Here is a 26,863-nt window from a genome sequence, read left to right as displayed (position 1 = left end):
GTGAATATTCACCACCATCATTACAAACATACATTTTTTGAGCTTATTCAGTTCCAAAGTAGAAATGTCGTTGTTCACACTTTAATATTATTACTAAAAGCTGATGTTGTTAAATTTATTCAGATCTTTACTCTATATGCTAATATCGAGCTTCTCAGAGACCAGAGAACCACAGGTAGTCCTCAAGGAAGATACAAGTATCTTGAGAAGCACAGAACAGATGGAATGATAAGATTAAGCGAATGCTAAAAATAACAGTATAACATTTTTCTCAAGTCTGCCTCATTAAAAGTATATACATGCATCATATTCACTTTCACATATTATAAATTACATTTACCATCATGACTTGCAAAACCTTCTTGCCCTTTTGCCTAGAGTGAATAAGGTACTTTCTTGGCAAATGACAGTCTTCTGCAAAAATTGAAACTTTCATTTAAACAAAAAAGAACAAAAAAGAGAAAAGCACTGGTTTCAACTGCAGACATCCCCCCCAAATGCAAGCCTAGTTTGAACAACAGTTGAATTTCTAATGCTGCAGACAGAAATTTCCCAGTTTCTGGTGCTTAATTTCCATAAGCTACAGAAGAGCAAACTAGGACTTGAATGTTTACTGTTACGGTTGTTTTTCAAATCTTTATGGGTGACAAAATTTAATAGAATCAGGCCAGCTTCATTCTGCTGTCTTTCGAAACGTTCTGAGTAGCAGCAGTGACACACAGTGAAGCTATTAACTGGAGAAAGGACTAAAAATGAAGAGAGTAGGGAAGGAACAGAAACACACCCTTCTACAGCATTCATAAAGCTGAGGAAGAAAAAGGCAGTGCAGACACACCATGTTGTAGCAGTTAGGAGGCTGTACAAAAGTAAATCTACAAGAATCATCACCCTTGAAGCACCCATGAGTCTTTGCAGTGAACGGTAATAAAAGGCGACAAAAAAACAAGTCCCTTTCTCTGTTCTGGTAGACAGATGCTGAGGGTAGGCTGCCAGGTTGTTTGGCACCACCTTCAAGAATTCATAAGAAACAGACTCTGTACACTGTTGTGAATAAATGAAGCCCCATACATTGTAAAACCATCCCTGGCTAGTAGATATAGTTTACTGGTAAAATTTCCAAGCTCTATTTGTGGTGTCATAAAAGGAAGAACTGATGAAGTAAGTTAGAAAAGAGAAGTAAAGAATAAGGAAACGGTTTCCAGAGTAGGATGTGCAAAGAAAAAAAATATGAAAAAGGAAGGAAGGAAGGAAGGAAGTGTCAAATAGTATTTTATATATATAGGCAGACAAGGTTATTTGGGTAAATGTGGTATTTTTTATTAGACCAACTAAATAGTTGGAAAAATTGTTCTTTGCAAGCTTTTGGGCACAGACACCCTTCTTCAAACACAGGGTGAGTCTGCTGTTGTTTCTGTTCTCCTGGATGAAACAGAAACCAATAGTGCCAAATGCAGGTCTGGGAAAATGCAAAATGTGTACCAGCGAGGATCAGAGGCCATGGGAGACAATAGGTGTGAGACAGGTAGGTGGGAAGGGATAGGGGAAATGCTGACCTGGTAACAGAATGTAGCTGGCAAAATGTAGAGAGATTACCTGGGGTTACTGGATGGCAGGCAAGTTATAATGTGCCATAAATCCAATATCTATATTTCATAGATTTCATAGAGATTAGGGCTGGAACAGACCTCAGATGATCCCCAGGGGCAAGAAGCCAGCTAGGGTCAAAGGATCCCAGCAAGACAGGCATCCAAATGCTTCTTAAAAGAGACCAAAGTAGGTGCTTGCACCACCTCTGGTGGCAGTCTGTTCCAGGCCTTGGAGGCTCGGACAGTAAAGAAACGTTTCCTTGTGTCCAGCCTAAAATGGTTTTGGAGGAGTTTGTGATCTTTTGACTTTGTCATCCCTTGGGGCACTCTGGTGAACAGGCACTCCCCCAGATCCTGATGTATACCACTTACATACTTACAGGCAGCCTCTAAGTCACCTCTGAGCCTGCGCTTTTCCAAGTTGAAGAGTCCCATGGCTCTCAGCCTCTTATCATAAGGCCTGTTCTCCTGCCCTCTGATCATGTGCATGGCTCTCCTCTGGACTCTCTCAAGCTTTTCCACTTCCTTTTTAAATTGTGGAGCCCAGAACTGGATGCAGTACTCCAGCTGCAACCTCACCAAGGCTGAGTACAGCAGGATGATGACATCCTGAGATGCTTGAGAAGCATCTATGAATGCAAGCCAGAATTTTGTTTGCTTTACCAGCTGCGTCATCACACTGGTGGCTCATGTTCATCTTGTGGTCAGTCATGACCCCCAAGTTCCTTTTGGCCATGGTGGTAGCAAGCGTAACACTGCCGAGCCTATAAGCATGATGTGGGTTTTTTTTCCCCCAAGGTGGAGTACCTTGTATTTTTCGGTATTGAATGTCATCAGGTTTTCTGAGCCTGTCAAGGTTGGCCTGGATCACCAGCCTATCCTCAGGTGTGGATGCTTTACTCCAAAGTTTGGTGTCATTGGCAAACCTGGCTAGTCCACTTCTGACACCAATGTTTACATTGTTAATAAAGATGTTAAAGAGTATAGGTCCAAAGACAGAGCCTGGGGGACACCACTGGTCACGGAGAAACACAATGCTTCTGTGGATTACCACTCTTTGGGTCTGACCCCAGAGCCAATTCCCCAGCCATCAGTGATGTAGCAGAGGCCACAGTTGGCCATTTTTTCCACGAGGAGATCATGGGACACCAGACCAAAGGCTCTTTTAAAGCCAAGATATATGACATCAATCTCTTCTCCCTTGTCCAGGTGATAGGTCACCTGGTCATAGAAGGAAATGAGATTGGTCAAACAAGACCTACCCGCAACAAACCCGTGCTTGTTGTCCCTCAGGATGTTGCCACCAGCCAGTTTGTCAAGAATGGTCTCTCTGATAATTTTTTCCAAGATCTTCCCAGGGATAGAGGTCAGGTCGATAGGCCTGTAGTTCCCCAGATCTACTTTCCTCCCTTTCTTGAAGATAGGTACCACACTGGCCTTCTTGCAATCTTTGGGCACTATACCCAAGTGCCATGAGTTCTTGCAGATCCTTGCCAGAGGCTGAGCTATGATGCCTGTCAGCTTCTTAAGTACCCTGGGGTGCAAACTGTCCGGACCATCTGACTTGAAGGTGTCCAGTCTCTCAAAGTGCTCCTTCAGTCTATGATTTTTTATATCCAGTAGATTTATGAAGTGAAGTTCATCTAAAAAACGTGTTTTTTAAGTTCCATTTGGGGATTAGAACTGAGAGATCAGAAAGGGAGTGATTGTCTTGTGAGAAGTGTGCACCCACAGGTAATTGGATATTTATGTCTTTGATAGATTTTCCCACTGTGTTCATTCTGGTACAGAGATGTAGGTGTTGCACAAATTACTAATGTAGAAGTAATTGGCTTACTTGACTAGAAAAACAGACAAAGACCAGACGTGCTGATACTGCTTAATTCAAATGTTCTGAGATAAGTAATCCGCATTCCTTGGGTTATCTTGATATCTTGCCCTATGCATAAATAGTTTGTTTAAGTAAACTTTCTAAGCTTCTGTGTAATTTACTATTGTTTTGTTTCTCCAAGGTGTATTTTTTTTATCTCTTTCTCTGTCTTTAGTATAAATACGTTTGTAAACTTAGAGAGTCTGAGAAATCCTTTGAAACAGACAAGTGGGTGAGTCCCCTTGCTGTATGGACTTCTCCCTGTGATCACAGTATGGCCTTAAATAAAGAAAAGCTGGCTCTGTCAGTTCTGATTCAACCACAACACAAAGTTTGATTTCTTCCACACCAATGATCTCAAATGATGAGCAAGACCTTATGAGGGGGATAAGGCAAAATGCCATGTTTGTTGATTAAAATATTCAAAAGAGCTCTCGCCCATACATACACACTTATTCTCAATCACTCTGCAGATGGTATAGTTACCAAAATCCACTGCTCACTACACTAACTAGGTGGCCAGTAGCCCTGTGCAAATAGGGAAGTATTCAATTCGGATGTGGATTCAGCTGATTCAAGGGACAGTAATTCAATCTGGTGATTCAAATCACTGCCCCAATTTGATTAGGCCAAATCTGAATCAGAGATTCGGAGTCAATTCAGAGATTCAGATCGGCTGCAGAGAGGCAGGCACCTGAAGGTTTTCCCGCAGCTCCTCTGGCTGTGCCTGCCTCTCCCCAGTTGGGGGGAGTTGCAGGAGAAGCCCCCATGGCTGCCCTGCCCAGCCCCATCTCCCACCCAGCCTCCAAGTACTTAAAAAAAGCCCCCCACTCACTGGCTACAGCAGTGGGGATCAGGGCCTCTGAGGGCTCGTGGCTGAGCCCCACTGCATAGTGCAGGGCAGTGGGAGGCAGCAGGGATCATCCCCCTCCTTCCCCCCCGGAACCCATGAGGCAGCTACCCCATGGTATGGGTGCAGCATGGATCGCCACTGTCTGGGAGCTGGGGCCGCTGGGGCTCAGCAGTACTGCCAGGCAGGGCGATCCCTGCTGCCCTGTGCTGCACAGGGGGACTCTGCCATGAGCTCTCAGAGGCCCCAGTTGCCACCGCCAGAGCCAATTAGTGTGGGACTTTTTTTTTTCTTTTTTCAAAGTGCCGGGATACATGGGGCTGGCTGGGCGGGGGCGGGTGGAAAGCTATTAGGGGCAGGGTGTGTGTGTGTGGGGGGAAAGAGACCAAGGAGCAGGGGCTGTGCGGGGGGCTCTGCCACATGGCCCCAGAGCCCTCTCAGCCCCAGCTATAGCCGCGAGTACAGGGCTTTTTTTCCTGATTCATAGACTACTGGGGTCAGACAGGGGGTGATCGGGGAACAGGGGCCGCATGGGGGGTGGAGGGCTCCATGGTTCGATATTATCTATCTGCCTGGGTTCCCTTGTTTGTGGATTTTGAGGAGCATGTAAAAAATCCCTGTGTTGGGTAGTGGCAGATCAAGGGAATATGGTATCAGACCAGGACTCAAAAGACCTGATTTCTATACCAGTGTCTGCTACAGATGGTTACTTCACCTCCCTCCATTGTCTGTGGGGACACTCCCACTTAAAGGATTTGGGGGATCTATACAGGGAAAGTGGTACATAGGATGCAAGTATTATTATTACCCAAACTGCAGAGGACATGATGTGACAAAATGAGAAGAGAAGTGGTACATGTATATTTTCACTCTCACTAGTTTGGTTATTCCTGCAGGTAGAATAAGTCATGTAGATTTTGCCAACATATTTGCATGATCACCACTGTTTAGGATTCAGGAGGGTATCCAAGCATGAGGTGAATTGGAGGGAGACATAAAACACTACACAGTAGTTCACACCATGCATTAGAAGAATTTGGGACAGTAGAAGGAACAGACAATTAAGAAATTGAACAACTAGTAGTAAGGGTAAAGGCATGCAAAAGAGCATCTTCTCTAGAGTATTGGAGGACAGGCAAAACGTGAATGTAACGGAGAATAATATGTGAGATGAAGGAAAATGCCAGCTAGGAAGGGTAATATAATCAGAATGACAAACAAAGAAATTAATATGAAAACATTCATTCCGTATCCACTGAACAACTGAGTAATATTTCACAAAATAACCATTGGCCAAACTGCTGCAGGTATGGTGTTAGCTGTATATTAAGGACTGCTGACTAATGCATCCAAAGTGGCCAATACAACCTTAATGTAAAGACCCTTCTACTTTGTACCCTGTATATCAAGGGTGGGCAATTATTTGGGCCTGAGGGCCACTTAAGGAGTTCTGGTGAGCTATTGCGGGTCATAGTTTCATAGCTGTTAGCGTCAGAAGGGACCTCAATAGATCGAGTCCAACCCACTGCCCTAGGTAGGAAAGAGTGCTGGCGGTCACATGACCCCAGCCAGGTGCTTGTCCAGTCTCCTGGGTCAGGTCAGCACTCTTCCCCCCTCCCCACCTCTCCTCCACAACAGCTCACCAAAACTCACCAAATGGCTCTGCCCCATGCTCAGCCAGGTGGATAGGATGGAGCTGTAGGCAGGAAGAGAGTGGTATCTGGGAGCAGGATGGGCAGGTAGGGCCAGGGGTGGGATCAAGATCACTTGGTGATAGCATGGGGCCGGGGCCTGTGGTAGAGCTGTGACCTGCTCCCCACATGACCCTGCAACAGACGCTGGTTTCTGTGGATGGGGGGTTGCAGGAAGTGGATCGTGGCTCTGATCCAGCCCCATGCAGTCACCTCCCAGTGATTCTGGGGCCTCCATGGAGATTAGCTGGGACCTGCATGGGCAGAGTGTGGCTAGGTGGATGGGATGGGGCCATGGGAGGGACAGGGTTACAACTGGGATCTTGGGGTTGTGTCAGTGTGGAACCATGATCCACTCCTTGCATGCCCCTGCCCACAGAGCTGGTGCCTGTTGCAGGAATGTGCAGGGAACAGATGGCAACTCTGTACTGGACCCAGCTCTGGACTGTCATCACCCCATGATCTTAATCCCAGCACCTACCTCACCTACCTGTCCTGCTCCCAGAAGCTGCTCTCCACCCACCTGCCCAGCCATCCACCCTACCTGCACAAGTCTCAGGCTGATCTCCATGGAGATCCCACCTGCCCATTCCATTCAGAGCCTCCAGTGGTGGGTATGGGGCAGAAGGACCAGAGTGTCTAGGCAGCAGTACCCGGTCTGGTGGCAGCAGAGATTTGCAGCTGGAAAAAGCCACTGCTACAGGGGCCTGCCAGGAAGCAAGTCTGGCTGCTGTGCTGCCCTAGCTCTCCTGCATGCCTGGGGGCAGCGGGACTGGCCATACATTCCATGGCCTGGGCTGGTCTCCTGCACGTTGGCCAAGCGGGACCAAAGGACCTGCCGTGTGCCAGACCAAAACCCCTGGTGGGCCAGATTTCAGTCTGTGGGCCATATTTTGCCCATCTCTGCTGTATATAATAATTTACAGTTGTTCAGAGCAAGTAAATGAAAAATACCTCCTAGCCAAAAAAGTAATGTAGCAGTTTGTATCCACTTTGCACTGTTTTGGATATGAAAACTATACATAGTGAAGTTGTCAGAGATTTATACCCAAGAAGTAGAAAAATTCTCAATTAGACTTGGTATGGTTTCAGTTAACAACAATATATCATTCATAAAGGAAGTAGCAAGTTTCCTGAACCCCATTTTATTTTTAAAAAGCAAATAATTAAACAATTTTAGTCTAATCATCCTAATTATTCTGATGATGTAATAAAAAAAAGTTAACCACTGAAAATTCAAATACTGGATGTAAGAGCTAAATAAAGGTCTATAGGAGGCTGATCTACATGGGGAAAATATAAAGCCATGCTTGTACAATTATGTGGACACTTTTATTCCACACAGAACATAAATTCTGCATCAATACATCTTCCCATTTAGACAAATAAATAAAGGGAAAAATCTAGTAAAGTAATATAATTGAATGAGAAGTAAGGTATGCTCCAGAAAATTACTAATTTAATGATTCTAAACAGTGCATTTGTGACCTTTATGGTACACTGCATATGGAAAGAAAACAAATTATAACAGGAGTAATAAAATGTATTTTGTCTATCAGATATTTACCAGAGTAGTAGCAGTACACACTTGTGCTAAACAATAATCCAGAAACTATTAAAAACTAAACCTGATGCATGTATCCAGATTTAAGAAAAATGTTGATAGGAAAAACAGGTTTATTATGCTTATTAATAACAGTTTAATACATGCTAAACACAGTTTAAAAAATTACCATTGTCCATTTCTCCTTACCTAGGAGTTTTGCAATGATGTAAATGGCCTGTCCCCACAAAAAAAGCTTTCCATCCCGTCCACTGTTGCTAGGAAATCGTTTTTGACTACCAGGATTTTTCTTCTCTAATTCAACAAAGTCAGCTGGCACATAATAGTACCTAGGTACAACAGGATGTCCTGTGGAGTTTTAAAATACAGAGAATACATAAATATATGAAACTCTATTTTCCCTATAAAACTGAAGTGGTTTTAAAATGGAAAAAATATAATCTGATAACAATCTGATTTGAACTATATGGCCGTCAGAATTCAGTGTTATCTTTCCATGCCACAGTTCATACAGGAAAACAAAGGGTACATTAAACGGTACTTTATGTCTGAACATCATTTTCACTTTCTTCACTGAACAGATGCAACATCTACATATCAAGGACACACACACACACAAAATACATTTTATACATTTGACAGAAGTGAGCAAAGTATTAAAACCAAGTCAAGACTGTAAGAATTGTTTTTGTTTATTTCAATGAAAACTCAAAATTGGACTCTTATGAGGTCAAAAATTCATTTGCAAGAGGCAAATGAAAAAAATAAGAATAAAATGAGAGGTAAAATACTCTAATAACCCAGGAAATGGTTAAAATCCAAAACAAACTTAAAAACAGACATGACAAAAAGTTAGCAACACTGTAGACAACACAAGATTCTTCCCACAGACCACTTTAATTTTTTTAAAATATATTCTCTGATGTTGTAGAGAGAAGGATGATCAGTGGAGGTGGCAAAATTTGTGTTTGCTTGATATGGTGTGAAAATTACCATCTCCCCAGGAGCAATTCAAAAGACTAGAAAACTCCGCATCTTTTGTAACATTACTGCTGTCTTAAAATAGAATTAGCACAGAAAATCCACAGTACCACTGATGTCCAACACAGACAAATTTTATCTCCAAAACAAATCTGAGCATACACGAAGTCCAAAATGTTACACTATTAATAAAAATTACCATCTAATCAGGAATCAGACAATTTTTTTCTTCTCAATGGTATTAATTTGACTTCTGGCCAATAATTTTTTTTAAGCAATGGAACCTGAAAACCAGTAATTTAGTCAAGCAATTACTTATTTGTCACTATCAAATACTGTCAGTGCTATTAGTTACATACATTTCACCACTAGTCATTTTAAATTTTATAAATTGTTAACATGAGGAAAAAGTGATATCTAGGTAAAGATAACAGTTCTAGTTAATTAACTCTTTTTATGATTGGATAGATTTTTATAGAGTAAATGAATGAAGTTTAACATGTCAGGTATCCAGATTGTAGCTGTATTGGTCTAGAGGAAAAGGCAATCAGGATTGGTAGTATAGCTGATATCTTTTATTAGACTGACAAGATATTTGCAAAAAAAATTCTTTAATTGCAAGCTTTCAGGCACAAACACCCTTCATCACGCATTGGAGAAAAAAATTGTAAAAGTTCTCCTGGGTATAAAAGAAAGTTTGTACTTCATAAGATTTCACAGAGGAGTCAATAGATGGAAAACTCCTCTGGGCAATGAGTTCATAGTAGGCATGAAGCCTCTCACCTCCTGTGAGGATCTGTGATGATGCAAATTATCTTGATACCTGACATGCAGAAGATATCGAATTTTAGCCAATTTTTAAAAAATCTTCATATTTTTGCAAGCAGGATGCAACTGTGACCACCTAAAACCTGAGATCCTGCTCCTGCCTTTGTTTCAAAGTAATCTGTATCATCACAGATCCTCATATGAATTGATAGGCTTCATACCAGCTATGAACTGACCGCCCAAAGGAGTTTTCCATCTATTGACTCCTCTGTGAAATCCTATGAAATACCAACTTATGATTTTGTACAGTACCTTCTGTTGTATGTTGAAGCACAGGATCCAGAAGCTCCTGACACTCCTTTACTTGCTCAGACTTCCCTCTGAAAACTCCTAAAAAGAACGAAGTAGCATTTCAATTAATGAATTTACAGCTTATTAATAACATATGAATTTTGTCTTAATTAAAAATGCCACAATGCCCTTAAAATAGATACAGTACCAGCAGTGACAAAAGTATTCACACCCACAATACTGTTAAATAGATCCTGATCAGAAGGGAGTACTCCACAGCTCTCAATACAAAGGAAGTATTCTTTTAAAAATAAAACCTTAATATAAACCAACACAGACATATCATTATTGCCTCTCATGTAGACACTTACATCACCCTTTTTTGGTGTAACTTAATATCATTCCAGAAAAAACTTTGAAATTCAGGGAAAAAGTTATGAAAAGGTCTATGTGCATGTGAAGGGAAAGGAAGGATTTGCATCTGTATAATGGTGTACCTGGTAAAGCTCTCCTATTTAAAAAAAGGCCTAAAAAAGCAAGGGTAACCTAAATTTAAGATGAGCCCACCGTTATTAGATTCTATACATAGAAAATGTATAAGTTTATTAAATATTTCCATGTATGAAATCGAATTACTGATCATCTTAAATTCACCCCACCAGTACAGAAGGCAGTTGGGAGGGTGGGGCAGGCAGAGGCAGAGGTGATGATTGGGGAAGTAATGGGACAGGCGGCCGGGGGGGGGGGGATGACAGTGTGACAGGCTGTAGAGGAGCACATGGTAGGGCAGAGAGAGAGTTAGGCAGCTTGTCCCCTATTGCCTGCCCCTCCAACTACTCTCTATTGTGCCTGCCTCCACTACAGCCTCAGGCTGCCCTGATTCCCCTTCCCCTGTCCCCCCCACCCTTTCCCCCTTCACACTGCTTCTACTCCCCACAGGCTTAGGTCCCCACCCCACTTCCTCTCATCCCCTTCCCCTCCACCGAAGTCTCTCCCCTCTGCCTGTCCCTCCACCACACTCACCCTTACCTTTGCTCTGCTCTGGCAGGGTTCGTCCCTGCTGCATCTTGCGGCACAGAGCATGGCTCCAGCCTAGCCCCAGAGCAGAGATGCAGACTGGCATTACTGCTACAGGGCCTGGTTATATGCTCCAGGCTCCAGTGAGGAAGGAGTTTGCTGGCACAGAGCAGGAAAAAAAAAAGGAGGAGTGTGGCAGAAGGGGAGAGGGAGAGACTAGGGGCTGCACGGCAGGAGTGGTTGGGTGTTCACAAATAACAGGGACAGGCAGCGCAGCTGCAGCTGTGGATCCAGCTCCAGCCCTAACCCCTACTACCCTATGCTCATTTGTAAGGCAAGGGGCGTTTTTCCCCCCATGTTAAATGGGGGAGACACCTAGTTTTCTAGTCGAGTAAATATGGTAGTAAAGTTCAGCTATTTCAAGGTTGTTTTCCGAATGTACACTTAATATTTTACTGAATGTTCATTGAGGCATGCAGTCTCATTAAGGCTTGCCCTGGGAAGTTTTTATTTTTTTTTATAAAACTGAGGGGCCTTTGTACATGCCAAAAAATTGGCCTTTAAAGCAGCTTAAATGCCCTTTTGCACTGCTTTAATGGCGTTGCTGTTTGCATGCTCCGTGGTGTATTCCACTTGAAATGACTTTTGTTCGTAGCAAGATAAAACACCTCTGAGGTGTTTTAGTTTGCTACCTAACAAAGTGCAACAGTGCGTGGGGCTCTAAAAGCCAATGTGCTTGGGGCTTGGCAGGCTCCACGCAGATCAGGGACTGTGGGACTTGGCAGCTACCTGTGCAGGTGGGCTCCACGGAAGAAAACAAAAAACAAAAACAACAACAACAACAACAAAACAAAAACCCAGCGAGCCTGAACTTTTTTTTTCCTCCCCAGAGCCTGCCTGCCTACTTGAGCTGTGCAGGGGCCCGGTGCTTCCCTCCGCAGCTGTGGCACGCCCCACCCAGGACTGCTCAGGCCGGGTGCCAGCAGGAAGGTAAGGATTGGGCCCCCACCCTTGTGTACATGCCACGGGGGTTTAGACTGGTTTAATTCTCCCTAAATTGAAGCAGTGTTTTTAAAAACCCACAGTTTCAATTTAGGGAGAACTAAACTGAATTAAACCCCCGTGGCATATACAAGCAGTCAAGGTGCCCTACTTTCTCTGAATTTCAGCCATGTATAGGGGCCTAAATCCCATACAAGTCTTTTACAAACACCAGTCAAAAGCCTTTACTACATAGCTTTTATGAAGCTATGAAGAGTAAAGGCTGGAAGAAACTTGGCAACTGAAAAGGAGCCAATTTTCTTTTCAATGGGGTTAATGACTACTGACTTGTTGATTAGAAATTACTTCTACTTCCCCCGTTCTCATGTAATTTACTAGTGCAATTTTGGGGCTCTGAAATGAAATTTCTTTTAAAAAAATATTCAATATATACAAAGTTTCAGGCTGATGTAACTTCTTAAATGTGTGGCAAAACGTGTGTTAAAACAAAATAATTTATGAAGTATTATTTATGTGTGGGATATTAATTCTGAAAAAAGTTATCCTGTTGAGAACACGCAGAAAGGGAAAAAAACAAAGGCACTGGGGAAAACATGTAACAAGAAGGCTGTAGTAATAACCATCTAACATCTTTAAAGGACTATTTCATAAAACTCAAAATATTCTTGTTACAAGGTGCTTTCAGCATATAAACATGCAATAAATGTTTTGCTCCTACAAGATTTTGGTAGACACAGGATATTGCAAAAAAAGCCTAAACTAAGTCTTTCACACAAAATTGTGGCCAAAGCCTGAAAAATAGTACTATTCAGATGTTTTCCTTTTCTCCAATTCTGTAATATTAAGTGAAGAAATATATCTTAACAAATATATCTCCATGTTTTTTGGTGTATTCCTACACATACAACAAGCACCATGAACACCTGGCTAAGAAGAAATTAGTGCAATGGAAAAAAAAATCAACCAGCAACTTGGAAGATAAAATGTTATGCAAGAAAAACAAAATGTCTAAAAACATACTGAAATGATGCAACAGTGACATCTTGTTGGCACAGTTAAGCAAGAGTGATGTCATGATAAAGACATTTATTTATTAATTTTTGTAACATTAATCTGCAAATTATTCTTGTTGCCAGATGTCTAGGGTAGGGGGAAGAAAGCAGAGGGGAAAGAGTGCTGGATGCTTGTGAAAAATCCAATAGGCAAACATCACTGGTAAAAGATAATGTTAGGATAAATACTACCTGTGACCCATGGGAAATAAAACACCTATTTGTTAATACTAATGGGAAAGGTATAACCTATTCCAGAACGCTTCATTGCCAGAAACTGACTTAAAATATTAGGAAGTCATGATTTAACAAACAACAGAAATGTTGATGGATACATAAAGAAAAACAATGGAAGAATTGGTCTATTTTGTGGCCTAAAAATAAAATAATATAGAGCTAAAATTCGTGAGCCTCATACATGTAAATATTTTTGTGAATATGCTTCATTTTATTTATTTTTAGAAAGACGCAGAGAGCATTTCATTGGTGTGATTATATACACCTTCAATGATCTGCAAGTGCCATTTTTAAGAAATTCCATTCCTATCAAACAGATTTTATTGTTCTACTCTAATAAAAGTCAGAAAGGCTATTAACCATCAGTTGGTTCAATTGTTATTAGTTTGGTATATCTTTACCGAATTTTTTTCCCTCTGTAGGTAGAGGGAGTTAATTTATGACAAATGGGTTTTCAGAAGAATCAGTATTTGTGATGGGGGACTGGATTTTATCAGTTTCTTTTGCTTTAGATTGAAGGTAGGGTAGATTTGTACCTTATAGACTAGCTAAATCAGAGATATAGCGCAAAATCTTTGCTTATGAAAACTTATGTTATACACCTTTGATTTAGTTAGTCTATAAAGTGCAAATCTACCCAGCCTTCTGCCTAACTTCAAACTAATACAGCTAACTACCATTTGCTTTTGTTTTAGAATCATTTAACTGTAACCCACTCATCTTTTACCATTTCATTTTTTCTTTTTAGTTTTATTGCGTCCCTCTACAAGTACTTCAAATTTTATAGTAACTTTATGCTCCTGTATTTGGAGACTGCATTTATACACATGTTCTGGGAGGTGGGGGAGGGGAGTAAAGTTTAATTAGAGTAGCTCTGAGAATCACTCTAATTAAAGCACCCTAAGCGCCATGTGTACCAGTGTCCTCAAGCTTAAAAATGGCAATGGGGCCTTTTTTCTAAAGCTTGTAGAATTACAGCACATCAGAGCAGTGTCGACATACATATATAGGCACCCTGAGATTCTCCCTTCTTCCCCCTTCTCTCTCCTCCCTGCCTTTCCCATGGACTTTTTGTTTAGTCCTTTAATAGTTAAGCAGTTTAGTAGTTTAAAAGTTCAGTATCCTGTCCTCTACAAAGAGTCAAGGTATTTTATAAGTCTTACATTTAAAAAATGGACTATATACTTGTTTACTTTAATCTCTTTTATTTCATGTTGCCCTCCAATCTTTGATTTTCTTAACTGGCTTATTGTACAACCAGTAGACAAAGTACTGAATAGACTTTATGAAGACATTGGCGGTTGCTTTGTTTGGCATAGACCAGTTTTCTTTTCATTATTAACCCTTGCTTGGCTTTATCACCTGAGCTTAATGTCAAAATTCAATGTGCTGTTCAAGAATAGCTATTCTTTTCCATATGCAAACATACTCTTTAGGACAGCATTAGAGCAAAGAAACCAATCAACTTTAGTTGGCATTTACATTAGAGGTTTCTGAAACATTTTCACAATAAGGCACATATTAAAAAAAGAAAGAAACAAACATTGCTAATCATAAACACACATACACACATCTAAAACATGCCAACTAAATAAGAATGTTTTATTGAATGCAATAGCTTGTAAGGGGAAAGGCTATGGAGACCATGGAATCTATCATTTGGAATTTTGAAGTCTATGGAATTTGTAATATTTTTCTTAGCATACAGGAAAATAAGAAATTATGACTTTTTTAAATGCTCAGCTAACTATGGATGGGCATGGAGCTCACATGGTAGAGCATCTTCTGCAGCATATTTCATACTGCTCCCTCCAAAAATTAAAATGTCCCTTCAAAAAGGGAATACTCATTTGTTCTGGCAGCTTTACCATTCTTCATGCTGTAGCCTACCTATTCAAAACAAAACACTTTATTTTTCTAAACTTAGATTAAAAAACCATGTCTTGGAAATAAGACACTTCTGTAATTCAAACACACAGCCTGTGGAGCCGTTCTATTGGACCTGCTGGGCTACTGGTGGGCCAGGGAGTTTGAAAGCATAGCCAGTGGTGAGCAAGACCTGCTGCAGAAACTGGGACCCTGTGGCTCTGGCGGCTAGGCTATAAATAGCAGTTGGGTGAATTAAAGCTCTCATTTGCCCTGCAGCCAGTTGTCCCACTGCTGCTTCTCCACTTGGTGTTACTGTTACTGTGTCGTCTGTTGCCACCCCATTCCCCAAGCTGAATTTAGCCTGGGACACAGATGAGTTTGACATCCCTTTTTTAATTGAAATCCAAATGGATGGGAAATGTAGGAGATATGAACTTTAGCATTCAATATATCTCAGCAAATACAGGCTTAAAAGCATTCTACAGATTAAGGATGGAAAAAGATGTTATAAAATCTAGCTTAAGCTACACCTCTTTACCAAAACTGAATCCAGATCTTTTAGATAGCTCTGATCTGCTTTGTTAACATCACCTTACTCTACTCTCTTGAACAGACTTCTAGGCCCTCTCCACAAGTTTCAGCTTTCATTATTGTGCCTCAACCTTTCTGACATCTCCCAACCCAAAGGCATTGCATAAAGATGGCATTGTCCCACCACTGAGAAACTGCTGACTTCACTTCTGCATCCTGTTATATTGTCATGGTACAACCAGCCTTTACAAGACTACTGAAACATTCAGTTTGCCTATGTGCAGCTTGCTCATGATGCTTCAGCAGCCCCAGTTTCATTTCTCTTGCACAAAAGTGTTCAGTGCAGCTCAGATGCAATACATGAGAGAGAAAAATTGGGAAGTGAAAGGCAAGGTGGGGAGTTACTAATAACCTAAGGACTGGAAGCAAGGAAGGATGTCAGGAGTAAGGAAAAAAACTCAAGGTAGGAGTTGGAAGAAGGAAAGGGGGCAAGTAGCTTTGCCTAAATCCATGCAGGACTGAAGCAGCATCTGTACTCTTAGAACTGTGAACTGTACCTCTGAACTATGCAGTGTTCTTATTAATTTGGCCACTCCAGTATCTTCAGAGTACTGAAAAAAGTGGATATGTTTTTGTATCTATACTTACACATTCAAAAAATACAAAATCAACCAATATTTTACAGAGAGTTTACTCTTAAATGGCTGTAATCATTTTATTTTACTCATAAGACAGAGTTTTTATTCAGGCATTTAGAATTACTGAATTACTTCTGCAGATTTGGAAAATCATTTTATTTCCTTACTTCATGAACCTCTCTGGAATGCCTGTACAGAGAGCATGCAAAGATTTACTTACCATCAATCATCAGGAAAATAAAAAAGAGAGGAAATTCACATTCAATCCCATCAAACAGCTAAAGAAAGGGGAAAAAGAAGACATTGAATATCTTAGTTTAAAGAAATGTATTCAAATCTCCTATTAAGAATTTCAAAGAAAGAAGATAAACATGAATACTAAACATTTAATAAATTAGCTCTTCATTTTAGAGCACAGATCATGTTTTTTGCTAAATGCAGATTTACTGTGCTTTAAACGTGCTAAAGCATGTTTTCAAGTAAAAAAATTACATCTTAAGTTTTATTCTCAGTAGATGGCTTTTGTCTTTAAAGACCATTTTTTTTTCCTTTGAAAGACAGTATTTGAAGAAACAAAAACTTAAAACAACTTCTACTGATAAACACACTCAAAACCATATAGTACAATTATTTTTAATATGCCCACACTGTATTCAGCTGTAAAATTAAATAAAATGATAACTTGCCTATCTGTAATGTGAAATCAACCGTACACTGAATGTAAATGGAAGTCCATTTATCAGCAGCCAAATCAATGACTAAACCGCTGACTTCGCATTCTCTCAAAACCGCATGGAAAAATCTACAATGTGCATCTCCTTCACTGAAGTGGATTGCAGAGTGATGCCTAGGTTACCTCCCTAAATGCTTCCCAATTTTACCTTGGAGGAAATGCATCAAGGGCAGGGAAAAAGGAATAATTTAATTTTCTGGCTTCATAACCTGGCTGTTCTAGAGAAAGAGAGACTCTTGACACAAGTCTCATTTTGTATGTCTCGTAAAGGTCTGATTTGTAGAAGGAAAGTGCTACTGGGAAAAAAATAAAAACTTATGATGAACTACAAACAACTCAGTTATGAATGGACCTTCCTAAGCAACTACCACCTGAAATGGAAAGCAACAAGCAGGTCAAATGCATCTGTGTCAGCATGAACAGGTCTACTGTTAGAAAACCAATGGGGCCTATATGTTTGGTTAAAAACATATCAAAATGAAATTATTCATGACCAACATCAGCCTAAAACAATGCCTTAGGTAATCTAAAATCTCCTGTTATAAAGACCAAGCAGGAAACACTGACCTAATTAGGAGAATAAACAAATGGTTAACTAGAATGTACACTGTTGACTTTCAGTAAGAAAATTTTGCTGATATAATACTAACAAGATAAGAGGATGAGCCAATTGTGGACAGAAAAAGGCCTCTTTGGATTGAAAGCCTCACCAAATATAAAAGTCAGCTGCAATCTTGTAGAAATTGTGCCCGCTGAACTTTGAATATGTGCATTTAAAAACTCTGAATCTACACGTATGTACAAGAGTAGAATTTGTCCCTAAACTTATTGTACATTCCACATATATATTCTGTTACCTTAATTTCTGCTGGTTTATAATAGCGCCGCGTTTTATCCTCCAAGGCGGTTCGATACCCATCTCTCAAAAATCGTTTTAGCCCATATTTTCCTTTTAGTTTTCTAACAACCTTATCAAGTGTTTGACTGAACAAAGCTTCATCATCCACAGCAAAAGCAGGATAACTAATGCAGGGTAGGAGAGCTGCATCCGTATTCTAGAGAAATATGGGGGAAAAGAAAAGTAGTGGTAATTTCTAGGCATCCTGGACAAATCATTTCACGCATGATCAAAAATAGCTTAATCCATTCAATGAAATATAAAAATTGGAATATAAGCAAAGCAGATAATAGTATCTATATCTTCACATTACTACCATTAATAATAAAACTAAGTTAAAACATTTTACAAGAGGATAAGCATAAGGCTAGGCAAGACAGTGCATTCAGTTCAACAGCTAAAACACTTGTTGAGAACTACAAAATAAAATGGAACTCACATGGCTCAAAATTAGATTTTAAATAGCACAACCTGCAGGTAACTGGATAGATTCTAGATTTCTTTTTTAGTTTGGTTTTAGAAACAAAGACGACCTTTCAGGCTACCATAGTATTATGGCAGTACACATAATGATATTTGAGAACCCAGGTTCAAGATTAGCTTTGAAACCATTCTAAACAGAACTGGAAAAACAAAGGAGCAACCAAGTGTAAGCAGGAGATTGACAAGATCTCTATGGAACCTCTCCTCCTTGGCTAAATATTAAGAGCAACTTGGAAATAAAAAAGGAAGTAATGTTCATAAAACTCCCCTCCATCCAATCCTGCTACTTCCATAAATTCAATACACATGCATGCTGCTAAGCAATCTGTCATTATATACAACTTGCTTAGAGAAAATCACAAATATGGCCTCCAGTTCTAAACAATTGCTACACACTTGCTCTTCCTACTTCTTCTGTTGCTGTAATTAAGCAACAAACCTAGTCTCATTCCATGTTTCTGCTGAAGTCACAGATACCAATCAATAAAAATAGAAACAAAGTGAAAATAACCACAAAAGTTGGCTTCTACTCTATTAGAAGCTGAGCAAACTAAATTTATTTAGAAAGCCAACTTTAATATGGAAAGACATTTCACATTCAAGTTTTTCTAACAAATAAGACAGATGAAAATAGACATTAAACTGTTAAATAATAATAAAAAAGCATCTGACAGTACTTTAACTAGCTAAGATAACAACATGGTTATTTCTTCTGTGAAAAAAAAATATTTACCCTGAAGATTAATAGACTACCCAACATAGAAAAGCAACTAGATTTCCAGAGCAAAAAAGAGCTACATCCTGTCACTCATTTTAAAGTTACTGCCCTGAGACAAATAAATACATGATACTTAAAACTAACAAATTTACAAATGCTAAAAAGGAAATTCTCCTTGATTAATTCACGTTAATGTCACTATCAGTTTGCTGACTGATTAAATCCTTTTCTGCATCATTGTATAATAAGGAATCCTCTGTGTGAGTTGCCAGATTCCAAGGCAAGCCTAATACACTTTCTGTTGTAGATAAAACACCAACTTCAAGCAGTGAAAAGCATCTGGGAAATGTACATGGGCAGTGGCTTTATTGTGAAAAGAACACGCCTTCTAGAAATGCAGACATTACAGCCAATTTATCAGAGAAAGTTAGACAAACACAAAAACACTGTTAATGAGATTGCATGCTACTTTAAAACATGCATTTCCATCCAACTTATTTGTAGACCAAAGTCTATTTTATTTATTTATTTAAATTAAACATTAACAGTGGGTTTCTATCATGCCGTATTCATTTTTAGAAGGTAGGATGGTCTGCCATGTTAAATATCTTGCAGACAAAATATTTATTCCACAGTAAGATTTTCACAGAATCACAGAAAGTTAGGGTTTGAAGGAACCTCAGGTCATCTAGTCCAGTAATTCTCAATCTTTTTTGTACCAGGACCCATTTGTAAACATTAATGGCCAGTCCCAACCCACAGCCCCTCACTCCCAACACATAGCTCCCTGGCCCTGCTGATGCACCTGGCTCCCAAGCCACAGCCCCTGGCTCTGCCAGTGCCCCACTGACCACCCACAGCCCCCTGGTTTTCCTGGTGCCCCTCACCCCCAAGCCACAACTCCATGCCAGTGCCCTCACTCCCAACCCATAGTTTCCTGACCCCCTCACTCTCAATTCATAGCTTTCTGCCTCCCCATCCCTGCTGGAGGGGGTTCCCAGCTACCCCCATCCTGCTTGGGCCAGAATAAGCTGGTTGCAGTGGCTCTGGCTCATGTGGGTGGTAGTGAAGCAAGTCCAGCCCCAGCATGGGCTGGAGGGAGGAGGAGGTAGGGAGGTCTTTGGCACCCCCATGCCCTAGGTTGGGGCTCCCACGCTGCACCAGGCAGCCTGGTCAAGGACCCACCCATCCCTTGAGCAGTGTCTCCTGGGTGCCCCGCCTCTGTGAGTACAGGCACTGACCCCTGGTGCTGCCACCCCTGAAGGACCATCCATTGCCCCCATTCCCCACTGGAGGGGCAGGCACCTTCCCTCCTGCCCTGACTCAGCCTCAGTACCCAGCCACATTTCCTCAGTGCTCGCAGGTAGGCACCTCCCCTCCCCCATCCATCCCCTCTGCATGCACACACATATCTGGACAGTCCCCAAGCCCTGGACCTCCAACCCCCCTTCCCCATACATTTACCTGCATCCAGCTGCTGGGACTGCTCCCACAACCCTGCCTGGCTGCATGCTAATCATGTACATGCCCAAGCAGACATGTGCACCTGCTGCCTCCAACTGCCCCAAGCAGCTCCTTGCAAGTTAGAATGCTGCCAGCCTGCAAGGACAAACCCATACTTTCCCATGTTTTCTGGGACTTGCTTGCAACCCTTTAAAATATTCTTGTGACCTACTTTTGGGTTGTGATCCATGGGTTGCAAAACACTGATCTAGTCCAACACCCTGCTCAAAGCAGAACCATCCCCAACTATTATCATCCCAACCAAGCTTTATCCAGCCAGTTCTTAAAAGCTCCAAGGATGGAGATTCCACAATCTGTGTTACCTATTCCAATGCTTTACCACCCTCCTGGTGATAAAGTTTTTCCTAATGTCTAACCTAAACTTCCCTTACTGGAACTTGAGAGCATTGCTTCTTGCTCTGTCATCTACCACTAAGAATAGTCTAGCTCCATCCTCTTCAGAACCACCCTTCAGTTGGTTGAAGGCTGCTATTAAATCCCCACTCAGGCTTGTCTTCTCTAGATTAAATAAGCCCATATTCCTCAGCCTCTCTTCCAAAGACATGTGCCTCAGCCTCCTAACCATTTTTGATGCCCTCTGTTGGACTCTCTCTAATTTGTCCATGTCCTTTCTGTAGTGGGAGACCCCAAACTGGACACATTACTCCAGATGTGGCCTTACCAGTGGCAAATAGAGAGAATTAATCACTTCCCTAGACCTGCTAGCAATGCTCCTACTAATGCAGCCTAGGATGCCATTAGCCTTTTTCACAAGGGCACACTGTTAGCTTAAATTCAACTTATTGTCCAATGCAACTCCCAGGTGCTTTTCTGCAGAGCTGCTGCTCAGTTGGTCAGTCCCCAGCCTGTATCGATGCATGGGAATGTTCCACCCCAAAGTGCAGGACTTTGCACTTGTCCTTGATGAACCTCATGAGATTCCTTTTGGTCCAATCCTCCGATTTACTGAGGTCTCTCTGAATCTTAGCCCTACTCTCCAGTGTATCTACTCCCCCCAGCCTGGTGTCATCCCCAAACTTACTGAGGGTGTTACTCCACGCCTTCTTCCAGGCTGTTGATCAAGATATTGGACAAAACCAGCCCCAGGGTGACGCCTGGGGCCATGAATGCTGCATGCCACTGGGGGCTGGGGGGGACACACTGAGCTCTGGCAGGCGGTGGTGGCACTGTCGGTGACATGAGCATGGTGGTGGCAAGTAGGGAGTTCCTGCAGGCGGCCGCGGCACTGTCAGTGGTGATGAAGGGTGGGGGTGGCAAGTGCCAACTGGCACTTGGCGACCAGCCGCAGACACTGCCGTCAATGGTGGCAGTGGCCTGCAGCAATCGCAGACTGCCCACGGACGCTGCCAGTGGTGTCAGCGGCGGGGTGGGGTGAGTGGCAACTGCCTGCAGGCGCTGCTGGTAGTGTGGTTGGTGCCTTTTCACAGGAGGTGCACATACACCCTTGTGCACCCCCTACGCATCGCCAATGCCTGGGGCATTCTACTTGAGACTAACTGCCCACTACACATTGAGTCATTGATTACTATCCCTTGAACCCAATGCTCCAGCTTGTTTTCTAGCCACCTTACAGTCCTTAGCTGACCTGTAAGAATGTTGTGGGAGACCATATCAAAAGCCTTGCTGAAGTAAAGGTATATCATGTTCACTGGTCTCCCCCACATCCACAGAGCCAGTCATCTCATCATAGATGGTAACTGGATTGGTCAGGTATGGCTTGCTCTTGGTGAATCCATGCTGACTTTTCCCAATCTCTTTCTTCTCCATGTGCTTAGAAGTGGATTTCTTAAGGATCTGCTCCATGATTTTTCAAGGAAAAATTTTAAACAGGAAAATCTAATCTCTCTAATCTCTTACCAAGCAACAAATTCATACCTTTATTAAACAGAATACAACAATGGTCATCAAAGCCAATAACTATGTTCATAGCAATTTATTTTCTCCATGTTCTGGGAAGCTGAATTTCATCAAATTACTTACATGAGACCTTGATTCTCGGGGCAGTAATGAGCACAGAGTTTGTCTGTTTCTGTTATGGGCATCAAGATCCACAAATATGACAGACCAAGAACAACCCTGAAAATAGAACATGAACTTAATGTAAGGGAGAGGAAAGATAATATATCATAATTTTTGGAGCAGCACAAACTGGAAAAGCTATCAGGTTCTTTGTTTTAGCTAGGCTATGATAAAATAATCATAATCCAGTAATTTTCATCAAATGAAAAATGAGAGGCATTTTACCTGCAGTAAACCATAATAAAAGAACTAAAAGCAACTGAGAAGAATAAATTTGAAATAACAAAACCTTGAAGTTACCATGCCTACTAGTGGTGATTGTTCATATTATTTAATTAAACAAATGAGATGCAAGCTTAAATTATATGTTCTAAAGTGTCTTAAAAAAACCCCCAGAAAAATACTCATGACAGCATCATTTGGAAGTGTGGTGTTAAATATTCCATGCAGGTCTACCAAAAGACAGACAAAACGAAATGCCCTTTTCCCATGTTAGAAAAGAATTTTAAAAAATCCATTGTTTCCTTGACTTCCAGTCAACACTGCATATATTGTTATTCAGTCTTTCACTTTGCAGAAAATCTGAATACTGTGCAATAACAAGTTTTACTTGAAACAAAATCCTTTAAGAAATTCCATATTTTAAAACTGTGTGTTCCAGAACAAGTGATCATTAAATTATATTCCATCTGCTAAATTTTAGATTATAAATTACAAAGTTTATGTTAGGAATACAGCTTGAACACATTTCAGTTTTTGGAAAACAATTAAATATAAATATCTGAAATTGGTTTACTGCTAAACAATGTAAGCCATTTAGGGCTAGGCTTGGTTACAAGATCCACCAGGGTTACCTAGAGGAGGATGTTAGTTTGATTACTGACAAGCTAACCAATTGACAGCCTGCCAAATTCAGTCCTTTGTCAATTCATTTGACTAAATGACTGGGAGAACCCATATAGGCTTTATTTGCATTGTGGTAAATTCAGCACTTTAACAAGTGAAAAGGAGTGGACGTAAGAACATGTTCCTACCAAATTTTCTACTTCTATAAGTACTTGGCACGGCTGTGTCGAGTATAAAGTCCACTTGCCAAAATTTGCTCCAATGTAGTGTCAAGGAACTAGCTTACCTGGGAGACAAGTTATTTGCAAAGGCCTAAAAATTTCAGAACATTTCTTTGTTCTCAGAGTCCTTTACAACCAGTAAAAAGAAGTTCTTCCTGGGTTTCAGCATACCCTGGCCTGGGGATGGGGAGCCAGGAACAGTTTTCCTTCCCCTACCCCACAGCAGGGCCCAGCCCTGTGTCCCTCCAGCCCTGAGCCACAAGGCAGTGCTGAACAGAGCCCCCTCCCTAAGGGGAGGGGAGGGTCATCTGTGACAGCTCAGCTGCTGAGATAATTCCCATCAGGGAAGGAGGAGGAGTGGGGCAACCTTGCCCATTGCAGTGGCTCCCTAACAGCTCAGCCCACTGTGGGCATGGAGAGCCAGAAGCAATCTGGGCCCAGGCCCAAGCAATCCCAGGCCAGAAGCAATCCCAGGGCCCAGGCCCAAGCCGCACCTCTGGTTGGGAGGGGCTCTGCCCCCTTGGCCCAGCACAGTTTGCTCCCAGTTCCTTGTGCCCAAGCTGGGCTGGACTGTCAGGGAGCCGCTGCAGCAGGCAGAGCTCTCCCTCTCCTCTTCCTCCCTCTCTGCAGGACAGGAGGGGGCGGCTCTGTGCGGCAATGTCTCAGCAGCTCCTCAACAATCTGGCCAGGAGCATACCGAGAGGTAAATGCTGACAGCAGAGAGATTTGGAAGATTAGTCCAAACTGGGGTATGTGTTCAGGGGGAACAAGAAACAAATACCTGGGACATTTAATTGGAGAATTGGGGCAGTTATTAAACATTTTAAAAAATAAGGCCGTCTTTTTATGATTTAATAAACACTGGTATAATTTAGAACATATATCGGCTTCATGACTTAGAACCCTCTACTAGCATACATCACTGCAGTTCCACTGATTTGATGAAGTTGATGACCTGGCCTCTTATATCAAAAGCCTTAGTGTTTTTTTGTGTGGCATTTTATATTACAGCTCGTGAGCAGGATTCTAACATGATGCCAACAAGTACTAGGCTATCTATCCAAACCGTTCTATTACTATAAAATTGGGCAAAGCCACAAGCTGCAAAAAAGGAGCAATGAATGGTCAACAAATCAAGCTGCAAAATACTTATGTGAGCCTTTTCAACTTCCTTGTCCCTTTAATAATTCCACATAGGCAAAGCTGAACAAAAATGAATAGAACTCTGAACCAGTAAAGCTAGTGATTTAGCTGATGGGGAAATCATTGTCTCAAGCATCAATTCTGTCTTTAGGAAGAAGCAGCTCTGATACAGTAATTCTTTAAAAGGGTGAAACCATTTTTCATGCACTTTGATAGTAGACAAGATAAAAGTCCTTTAGAGCATCAGTGTTGTGGTTTTACATATTTGTTTTTCATTTGGGAAATACTCCACATCTCTTTTCAGGTTTTCCTTAAATAAGGGCAAGGATAATAAGATTAAACACATTAACTAATGAGTAAGCCCTAAATATCCCATTGAAATTATTTTTGCGGTAGTATTTATAGAGTTTGTGTTTAGTACAGTGACTGAATGTGTGCATTTAAGAAGCCATTCTAATCACTTAAAAAACAAAAGAGTGCTTTTGGCCTTTGCTATGTGGATTCTGAACTATAAAATCCAGTGTTCTGTATGATACTTCAGCCACTCTATCTGGAAGGAAGCACATGAAAAAAGTCACAATTTAGCTTTCTCACAGATTGAAAACATCTCTATTTTAAATTTAAAGACATAAACCATGCATCAAAGCCTTTCTAAAAGCTGCATTACTTTTCTCAGTGTCATTTACTTGCCTCAGTCAGCAGTATTTTTCAGTGTCCCATTTAACTTCTATTATCTTATAATAATGCACTAGAAATTTATTGTGCGCATCAGTTCTTTGATTCCCAAGCTTTAGAACACTTTGTGACAAGTCAACTCTCATAGATGAAAAGCTGTTTATTATTTAACAATCAATAGTAGTTAGACTCTTTATCAGCAGAAGACTATCAACTATACAATCCAATGTCACCCAATTCATTTTCTTTTTTAAAAGTCTTTTTAAAATGAGGCAATGAATCCTGCAAATGTAAGAATGTATGAATCACCTTATTTGTTCCTTTTTTTAAATATGCCACATAACCCAGGTCAAAATTGTTAAAAAATCAGAAGAACAACCAATTTAAAAAAGTTAAAACAATATAACAAAATCTAAACCTGCAGGTTCTAAAAACACAATGTTAGTATTTCTGGACTGGTTTTAAATACAGAGGAAACATTAATTTGAGCATTTACATTTTTATATACACCATAATTTATACACAAAACTCAGCAGTCTGCAACTAAATCTGAGAAATGAAGACATTCTTTAATAATAAAGCTTATCATAACCACTTAATTATTTTATAAACGCTAATTCAGATAATTTATTACATGTTCTATAAATAATCAAAACAATTAGACTTATGTCACTTTTTTTTTCAAATTGTGTTCATTACATGAACAATTCCAATTTACACATGCACGCTCCCGCCCAGCACTCTCTCATCAATTGAATTAATTTGCAATAGCACGGAAAATGAGTAAAGTTTTACTGCACATTTTTTACAGCAATATATTTTCTTGAACTTTGCAGATAAAATATTTTTTCTCCTTTCCATTATGAGTTCTCAGCAGTTTGTAACTGCCTTCAAAATTCACTTTAGTCTATAGTCTGACTTACAGTGCCTTACTGAAGGACTGATTTATTAGTCCAAAGTTTGGTTTAAGCATTTTAAGCTCATAAAAATGCAAAATAAATGTATATTAAAATATTTTCAGCAGTATCAGCTGTAAAAACTAAATTAAAACCAGAAATTGACAGGTGGCTAGTCCAGGTTGCAGTTTAAATGCTCGATCATGCTCACCTTTTGCAGTCCTTCAATAAATGGTACTCCTACAAATTTCAACTGAAACTACGCACTAGTAAAGAATTAGAAATATTAAAACTTCTAAAAGGCTATGTGCATAACTATGCTTACTGAAAATCTTGATGAAAATTCTCAATAGCCAGAATACATCAAAAATAAATGTTTATCTAAAAAATTATCATGGAAGGCTATAAATCAAAAGGACAAAGGATATTCACTCTATTGCATGCCTGACTTTCCACTTGAGTTAATGAAGTTGCTAATTACTGAATTTTCCCTGTCAACTTGCACCAAGATATAATCATATCTTTAGTGGAATAATTCTTCCTTTGGAATATTTAAAAGCAGCATAATTGATAAAATGGTTATAGTACACACTTCATCATATCAGGGTCATACAAAACAGCATAGGACAATGTAAAATAAAAAAGTAAAACAATTATGAATAATTAATGACTTATGCCTTATCACGTATAAAAATGGTAAAGTGCATTAAAATTGCAGTTTTGTGGGCAGAAGTTAGAAACGGAGGAACCACGACGACTC

General features: G+C 40.6%; 1 protein-coding gene across 3 annotated transcripts in view; it reads right to left on the bottom strand.

The window, feature by feature from the left end:
• The window catches only part of PHKB (phosphorylase kinase regulatory subunit beta), a 198,946-nt gene that overhangs the window by 80,495 nt on the left and 91,588 nt on the right, over positions 1-26,863 (bottom strand). For all 3 annotated transcript variants that reach the window (XM_090062024.1, XM_090062022.1, XM_090062023.1), the window contains 5 exons: positions 22,284-22,379; positions 17,538-17,735; positions 16,168-16,225; positions 9,623-9,700; positions 7,751-7,909 (listed from right to left, as the gene is read on the bottom strand). In XM_090062024.1, coding sequence (XP_089918150.1) covers positions 7,751-7,909; positions 9,623-9,700; positions 16,168-16,225; positions 17,538-17,735; positions 22,284-22,379 — 589 coding nt within the window. The remainder of the gene's footprint in view (positions 1-7,750; positions 7,910-9,622; positions 9,701-16,167; positions 16,226-17,537; positions 17,736-22,283; positions 22,380-26,863) is intronic.

This window comes from Crocodylus siamensis, chromosome 9 (assembly GCF_052110815.1).
Source record: "Crocodylus siamensis isolate JL-2025a chromosome 9, ASM5211081v1, whole genome shotgun sequence".
Taxonomy (NCBI): domain Eukaryota; kingdom Metazoa; phylum Chordata; order Crocodylia; family Crocodylidae; genus Crocodylus; species Crocodylus siamensis.
Note: the sequence above shows the minus strand (reverse complement) of the source record. Positions and strands in the feature narration are given on the sequence as shown.